This window comes from Cucumis melo, chromosome 12 (genome assembly GCF_025177605.1).
Source record: "Cucumis melo cultivar AY chromosome 12, USDA_Cmelo_AY_1.0, whole genome shotgun sequence".
NCBI classification, from domain to species: Eukaryota; Viridiplantae; Streptophyta; class Magnoliopsida; order Cucurbitales; family Cucurbitaceae; genus Cucumis; species Cucumis melo.
Genome location: NC_066868.1, coordinates 15,524,694 through 15,532,943, shown reverse-complemented (window position 1 = coordinate 15,532,943; position 8,250 = coordinate 15,524,694). Strand labels below are relative to the sequence as shown.

General features: G+C 31.4%; 1 protein-coding gene across 2 annotated transcripts; it reads right to left on the bottom strand.

Moving 5' to 3' along the window:
- Positions 1-3,574: 3,574 nt before the first annotated feature.
- Positions 3,575-7,684, bottom strand: LOC103502212 (pentatricopeptide repeat-containing protein At3g24000, mitochondrial). 2 transcript variants are annotated; one of them, XM_008466062.3, is made up of 2 exons: positions 7,269-7,684; positions 3,575-5,804 (listed from the first exon to the last, which is right to left on the bottom strand). In XM_008466062.3, the coding sequence occupies exon 2, from the start codon at positions 5,653-5,655 to the stop codon at positions 3,613-3,615; it is 2,043 nt and encodes a 680-aa protein (XP_008464284.1). In that variant the 5' UTR covers positions 5,656-5,804; positions 7,269-7,684; the 3' UTR covers positions 3,575-3,612. The 2 variants fall into 2 exon arrangements, with proteins under 2 accessions (XP_008464284.1, XP_008464285.1); XM_008466063.3 differs by having other exon boundaries at positions 3,575-5,544; positions 7,269-7,670.
- Positions 7,685-8,250: the final 566 nt, after the last annotated feature.

The following is an 8,250-nucleotide window of genomic DNA, read 5'->3' as shown; positions in this document are numbered from 1 at the left end:
TATATTTTCTTTTTTTCACTTTTGTAATCAATGTATTATGCCTTTTATTTGGTTTAATAAACAAATTTTAGTGATTTATTACAAACTTCTGTCCATTGCGTAATGGTATAACATTTTGTCTCACCAAATTTGAAATATCTATTTATCAACAAAATAATTTGAAGAATTAAAATAAAACAAACTTTATCCTTTCATTCTAATATAAGTTGAAGAGTAGTTATTCTTGTAAAAATAAATTTTGTTAATAAACAAATCATTGTAATAAATAATATTTTACCCAACTTTTCTTTCCTCGAGATAATCACACAAAACATTTCAGAGTAAATTTTTTTAAATATAAAAATACTATACATCGATGATTAAAAAATACAATTCTAATAGAAAAGAAATGTGCTATTATACATTTACCTCCTTATTTGATAAGAAATTTGAAATTTGTAGAATTTTTAAGTTTTTCTCTATTATCGTTTTTACAATACCGATAAGAAAAAGATAACGTTCTACCATTTATATATTAAATAATATGTCACGTAAATTTAATACGGTTCATTTTTATCATTCATGGCAGAAGATGCTAGAATGATAAATTTTTAAAACTAAAGAACTAAATATGTCTTTTTGTTTGTTTTTCATTATTTTTCTTTTACAATTTTATCGCTTTTCATTTTTAATTAACGATAGGAAATGTTACTTTCTTCTAGATCATATAGTACCTCTGTGTTTTGTAGTAATTAAAATATATCATTTTCATTTAATCATTCAATCTCATTTCTCTAAATAATAAACTATTTATTATTTCAATGTTTTAAATTTAAATAAAAATTTTCTAAAATAGTTACTGTACGTTTTCTTTTGTGACAAATAAGTTACTTTATATATTTAATGGTTAGTAATGACGACATTTTTTAAAAATTTATAATAACTTTAGTGATTTTATATTTTAAATTTAGTAATAGAATTTAAAAGGTTTTCAAAACCCAAAAGTTTTCATAACTTATTTAAAACTTCTCCTACAAAATATATAAACATTGATCCTTGCATTCTTTTTTTATATTTTATTTAAAAAGATCATGAATATTTGTTAAGTATTAAACACAAAAAATAAATAAATAAATAAAAACGTTATTTGTCCGACTTTTACTTTTCTTTTATAGAATAAATAGAAAATATCAATATAACTGAATTGAATTTTTAATGAATCTAATAAGAAAATACAAGTTTTTTTCCAACAATGATTTATTGAATAATTAATTTTGTGCATCAATCAACATATCAACAAACAATTATAGGAAATTTTTATACATTTATCAACAAACAATTATTTTAAACAATTTTATTCAAATTATTTAAAATTATTAAACACGTGGTTAGATACTAGTTTTCAAAAAAAGAGAAGCTTTTGTTCTTGACTTTCATGGTTGTCTTCTTACAACATTTTTACCATGGTTTTAATCTTTCTCAAGAATCCTTAACTAAATTAAAAAATAAAAAGAAATTTAGTTTTTAAAAATACATTTAAAAAGTAAATAGCAACATAAATAAATAAATAAATAAATAAATATGGAGAAGCAAAATCTAAGTTAAGAAAGCCACTTAAGAAAACACTCCTAATTGGCAACTAACTTGATGAGAATGAAATTAAAAAATCAAAAACTATCGCATCTCCACCGGATCAATTCAGCATGTCGTCTACTTATTTGATGGGTTCTGATAACTTGGAATTATGGATGACTTAGTGTAGGATTTGAAAATCTGAATTTAACTATGTTTGGGACTAAGCTTAGCTAATTTGTTTTTTTTTTTTTTTTTTTTTTGAATTGTACATCCTAAATTTATCATGTATCAAAGTTTTAATTGTTCTTTTTTTCATATTTTGTATCTCTAATTTAATTTCTTAGCTCTATTGATTTTCATGACAATAATGTAAAATTGAGAAATTTTTCAATAACAATAATTTTGATTACAATTGCATTATTAACATGAAGGGTTTAATTAGGAATGTTACAAATTATTCACAAAATATAATAAGTCATGTAATCGAATAGGGTTTATGAAAGTTTCAGCTAAGCAACATTAAAAATGGTCTAATAGGTTTCAAAATAAACATAACTAAAAAGATCATACAAAAGCAAAAATGAAGTTGAGTTAACATTTAGTTATAGTTATAGTTGTTTTCTTATAATACGCATGTACTATATTTTAAACAACTTTTATCAAATGAGTTTTTTTTAGAAAAACACTTTTTCTCAAGTCAATCCAAATAAGTTTTAAATCTTATAGTTAAATTAACCAATGAAAAAAATGAAAAATATTATTAAATTAAAAATAAATCATGGTATATGTGAAATATATTTACAATTTATATTATTTTTCCAAGATATTAATATTTGATTTATATTTGAGATCACAATAGACATGTCATCATTTTCGAGAAAATATATCAACAAAAAAATCAAGTAAAAGAAAGGAAGATTAATTTTAAACAAACAAAAGAAAAAAGATAATTAAAAAAGATGATCTAATTAAAAATAAAAAAACTCTAGAAGAAAAGAAAATAGAATAATGAAAAAATGTGTATTTTACCAAATATTCAATCAGAAGCGTATCTAGAATGACTCAAAAAAAGAAAAGTTTTTCAAAAATTCATTTTTATTAATTTTTCAATATTTATTGATGGGTAGAAGTTCGTCGACGGAGACAACGATTAAGATGATCAATCATCGGGTCATGGTCGGTCATCATGGTTGATCGTGAAGTTAGCTAACATTTGTGGTCATCGGTCATCAATGATCATTAATAAGAAGTTAAAGTGAAAATTATCCCAAATCATATGACATTCAACAAAATTAAAAATAAAAATAGAAGAATAAAAATGTATCATAAATCCATGGATTTACTTAAGTGTTGAAACGTGGGTTTAGCTTTAGACAAACCAAAACCCCCTAATTTCAAATCCATGGGTCAAACCACCCGTAAGAGATAATGTGTGCATCTTAAATACAAAACCATGTTGTTAGTGTTACAAATGTGGAGAACATCTAGGATGGATGTTTGGGCTAGATTGTTTTGTTTTGTTTTTTTTTTTTTTCTTGACCAAAACTAGAGGTAGAAATTAAAATTTAGTAGATAATCAAACATATACATGTATACACAACAATCTCAGTTGGATCACTGGCAAAAGAAAGGACCAGAACAAATCAGAGACTAGCAAACAGCATTCACTTAATGAATAATTAATAACAAAGAAATAATAATCAATATAACCCAAGAGGTTCCAATTGGAAGCTACAAATACAATTAAGTACCAGGGAATACAAATTTCCTCATACTGTTTTGATGCTTCGTCCATAATTTAACATCACCATTCACCAATCAATTGTTGATATTTTTTCTTACTTGAACTTGTATTATATATTATTCTTGTGGGAACTACCTAGACAACCATAAAAAATGGAGTTCAAAATTTGATGTTAGATAAGAGAACCATGTTCCTTTAAACCCTTTGAGACGCGGGGTTCTTGGTAAGTTTGAACTCAACCTTTGAAGTTATAACCTAACTTCTCGAATCGGAGGGTATAAAATGACAGATTTTAGTATTCAACAACTTATAAGCTACCAATAGTCCCTGCAAGAACACATGCCATGAAGGAAATGGTGAAACCTGTTGGTGTCTCTTACAATGATTTCTCTTCCCAAGACTTTTGAAGCAAACTTGAATGCAGAGTGGCAATCACCACATATTCTAATGTTCTTCTTAATCCTAATGGTTAACCCAGGAGGAGTTTTCAACACTGCAAATGCTAATGCTAACTTCTCGCTATGGTATTGTAGCTTTACTTCTCTGTCCTGCTGATCCATGAAGAAAAGCACATGGCTTGTGTCTGGCACATACCCGATCTCTTTAATTTTCCCACTTATTTTCTCCCACATCCTCTGGATTTCTTCTCTCATTGGATGTGAATCATCATTTGCCACAAACATGTGGACTTCATTCTCAATTTCAACCCAACTACAGGCAGGTTCTTTCTTTACCCCACTCTCTTTCATCATCTTCCTTACATTTCCTGCATCACGCAATCTACCAGCAGAAGCATAAATATTAGACAACAGTACATGAGGACCAGAGTCATGAGGGTCAAGCTCGAAAATCTTTTCAGCAGCATAAACACCCAAATCCATATTCTTATGCATCCTGCAAGCACCAAGCAAGGCTCCCCAGACAGCTGCGGTAGGTTCCATAGGCATTTCCTCTATGAACTTGTTGGCTTCGTTAAGCCGTCCCGCTCGACCTAAAAGATCAACAACTGTTACATGATGTGCAACCTGTGGTTCTATCCCGTGTTTCTTCATCAGTTCAAAATAATATTTCCCTTCATCCAAAAGCCCAGAATGGCTACAAGCAGTAAGAACAGAGAGAAAAGTAATTTCGTTAGGTTGAACTTTGGCCTTCAACACCTGCTCAAATAGTTGTAAAGCTTCAGCTCCCAGTCCATGTTGCGCATATCCCGATATAATCGAGTTCCATGAAACTATATCCCGTTTAACCAACCTCTGGAAGACCTTCTTTGCATCCTTGATGCTGCCTGATTTAGCATACATGTCAATGAGAGTGTTTCCTATATAAGCAATGGGCTGTCCACCAGATTTTATTACATGGGCATGAACCCATTTGCCTTGCTCCAAAGATCCAGAGCTCGCACACGCAGTAAAAACACTAGAGTATGTAAAATGTGTAGGTTCAAAACCCTGTCTTAGCATCTGCGAGAACAACCTCATCACATGCTCCCCTTCACCCTTCCGAGCATGACCAGCAATTAGAGCATTCCAAGACACCACATTTTTCGCAGCCAGGCTCTTAAAAATCACTTTGGCTTCTCGCATATGTCCCCACCTAGCATACATATCGAGCAATGAACTTCCCACATGAACATTCATATCATAGCCATATTTGAGGGAGAATGCATGAAGTTGCCTGCCATGGTCGTCACTAGGGCCAGCCCCAGATGCCTTCAATAGGCTAGACAAGGTGAACTCATTGGGTTGGAAACCCAGGTGGAGCATCTTAGGGAACAAAGCAAGAGCTTCAGATGCTCGCCTGCTCTGAGAATAGCCACTGATCAGCACAGTCCAACTAACCCTGTCTTTTGTAGGCATTTTATCGAATAGGTCCTGTGCTTCCTCAAGACTGCCACATTTCGCATACATGTTTAAGATAAAATTCAGAAGTACCGGATCATTCTCAAACGCAGAACTCTGGATGTGGGCATGAATGGCTCTGCCCTGCTTAAGTTTGCGCAAGTATGTGCATTTGTTTAGCATTTTACTGTAAAGTGTTCGTTCGGGTTCTAAAGAACCACAGTTGATGAGGTCCAGAACATAGAGCCCAGTAGAACTAGAGGAAACATCAGAAGAAGAAATGTGGGTCGTTCGAAGAAGGTCTTCGTCTTGGAGGACGCCAGTGAAAGGGGCAGTGGCAGGGTTCCAATCTTGGCTTTCCGCCATATTTGACTCCGTGAAGGCACAAGGAGCCAAACCTGTGCCATACTTTGCAGCAAAGAGGAAACATCTTAATGTTTTGAGTTTAGAATGAGAAAGCGCTAACAGCCCATATTTTCCGATACATCTATTAAAATAACAATGTGGGAACATAACCATTACAAACTTTTACAACATAGACAAATGAGTGGAAGCAAATTATTAAAACAATTTCTAAGTAAAACTATCAAATCCTAAGATAAACAGCATTTGATCGCACTAGAACGCCAAACCCCCACTTCTTTTTGTACTATCGTCTGATCCTTCATCTGAAAACATTTTCAAAAAAAAAAAATGAGTACAAAAATACTCAATAACCAATTCTCATATCAAGTTTGAAAGTCATTTCTTTCAAAACTTTCGTAAACAAAAAAATATACATCTTTGCAAAGTTTCAGCTAAAGCTTTGCTACAAACAGTTGTTTCGGCGTAAAAAATTTTCAATCAAATAAGTAAGTTTGACAAACTAATGGTTTCTGAGCTAAAACTTTCAAATAGTCTTTCAACAAAACCCAAAATGCCCGAATAAACTTTTTTTTTTTTTTTTTTTTTTGGAGAAATTCGAATGAACTTTCGATACCTTCCATAGACAAACTTTCAAACCCATTATAAAACAAAATCTTTCAATACTTTCAAATAGAAAGTTAACAAGTGGTCAATACTTTCAATCAAACAGAACTTCAGTCCATCAATACTTGGTTAACAGAGTTGAAAAGATGCATAATTGAAGTAGCCTAGCATATGTGGTTACCCAACTGGTTCAACAGTCATTCCATTCATTCAGTCAAATATGTCGATTAGCAATAAAAAACAATCAATTACTTAAGTGCGAGGCCATGTGAGTGCAAAACACACAAATCTACATTCCAAAGGATTGTCAAACCACTAATAAGTTTCAAACAGATCGCATACCGTCAAGTCCACATTTGGCTACCTCAAAATAAGCATACAATCCCAAAAACAAAAACTTGGCATATACATTTAGTTCTTACGACTCAATCAAAATTCTTTCATATACATTTGAAACAAAACATATAGTTTTAAATATTAATTTGAGCACAAGAGTTCATCAAATCAAAACATTCTTTTCAACTAAAAATATACAAACCACTTCAGTTTCAGTCATCCGCAAATAACATAAAACATACTTTAGAACCCCCCCGAAAAGAAAAGGAGAGAGATTGCCCCGTCTTCTTTATGCCAATTAAACCCTCAAGTTTTAAAAATCGTGACAATTAAAACTCAATACAAAAACCTTAATCGAAAATGGGAATGTTCAAGAGGTACATACTTACTCAAAATCAACCATAAAGCTTAATAGGTCACTCTAAAATAGTCCAAAACTAAAGCAGAAGGTTCCCCTCAGGTTCTAAACTAATCAAACATATGCTATTTCAAAAAAGAAACTAATCTAACATACTTTCCTCGACTTCGTTTATGTTTGTACTCCATATTTGATGCTTGGCGTTAAGGGGTCAACCTAGTTAAAATGTCCTGTGCGCCACAGATTCCTACAGAACTCCTACTTCTTTATTCTTTATTGCTCTATTTGTATAAATCTATCTGTACTTTAAGTTTTTATTCATAAAGAAGTTTTTGTCTCCGTTTAGAAAAAAACTAATAATAATAACCTTAAACCAAATACTTCAAAAATGACTCAAACAAAGCAACAGATGAGTTCCATTCGACCAATTAACTCCAAATTGAAAAGAAATGAAAGCAATGGTCCTTACCATATCTTACTCATAAGGTTCCGAATGTTGCTGGTTGGAGTTCGAAAACGTCCGAACTTGCATATGATTGTGAGTAAACTGATTAGAGGGCAAATTGAGGTTCGGTCAACGCCGAAACTCATTGAAACAGAGAGGAACATTGTTAGAAAGGTCCAGGCAAAGGCGTTAGGAGTGGCGCTCGCGTCGTAAGTTAGATCAGTGGGTTTCGTCGACCCCGAACCACCGCCGTCGCGCGTGGAACGAGGAAAAGTGCAAGAGCACGTCGGTCGGACGCGCAAGGACTGGTCGTCGGAGTCTATAGTCTCCGCCGCTGCTGGTGGGTGAGGTCTGGAATACAAGTACGCTTATCAATTCATTTGTTTTGTGCTCTACTCTATGCCGGGAACTATAACTTTAGGGGACGTCTTGGGCGACATGTGATTCACGATAGTGCTACTCTATTATATAGTCTGTTTTTCACTTTTTGTTTTTTTTTTTTAATCCCATACACAATTTTTACAAAATTGATTTTATTAAATAATTTTAATTATAATATTCATCCAATAAATTTAGCATTAATCGTAATGTTTAATAATTTTTTTCGTGCATATATATTGTACATCAAATTACGACGTTTCTAACAATAATTTAAACTTTTGATTACGACATTCATATCATAAATTAAGTTTCGATCTTCCTTTTGCACTAATATTTGTTTACATGCATATATATTTTCCATGAAATACAAAATTTTGCTTCAAATTAATTTCTTTAATATTTTTAATTACTACGTTCATTTTATAAATTTAGCTTGAATCGTTAGTTTTCACTAATTTATTTTTGGCGTACACATATAATGAAAAATATATAATTACAAACTGATATTATTAAAATTATTATATTGGAAAAATAAAATAAAAAAGAACGTAAAGAGAAGAGTTATGAATATATGAGTAAACCATGGAAAAAAAATCAATTAAAATGCATATATAGGAAGTGAAAA

Bases quoted from the DNA above. Each gene is read 5' to 3' on its own strand.
- LOC103502212 (XM_008466062.3), bottom strand. From the start codon at position 5,655: ATGGTTATGTTCCCACATTGTTATTTTAATAGATGTATCGGAAAATAT.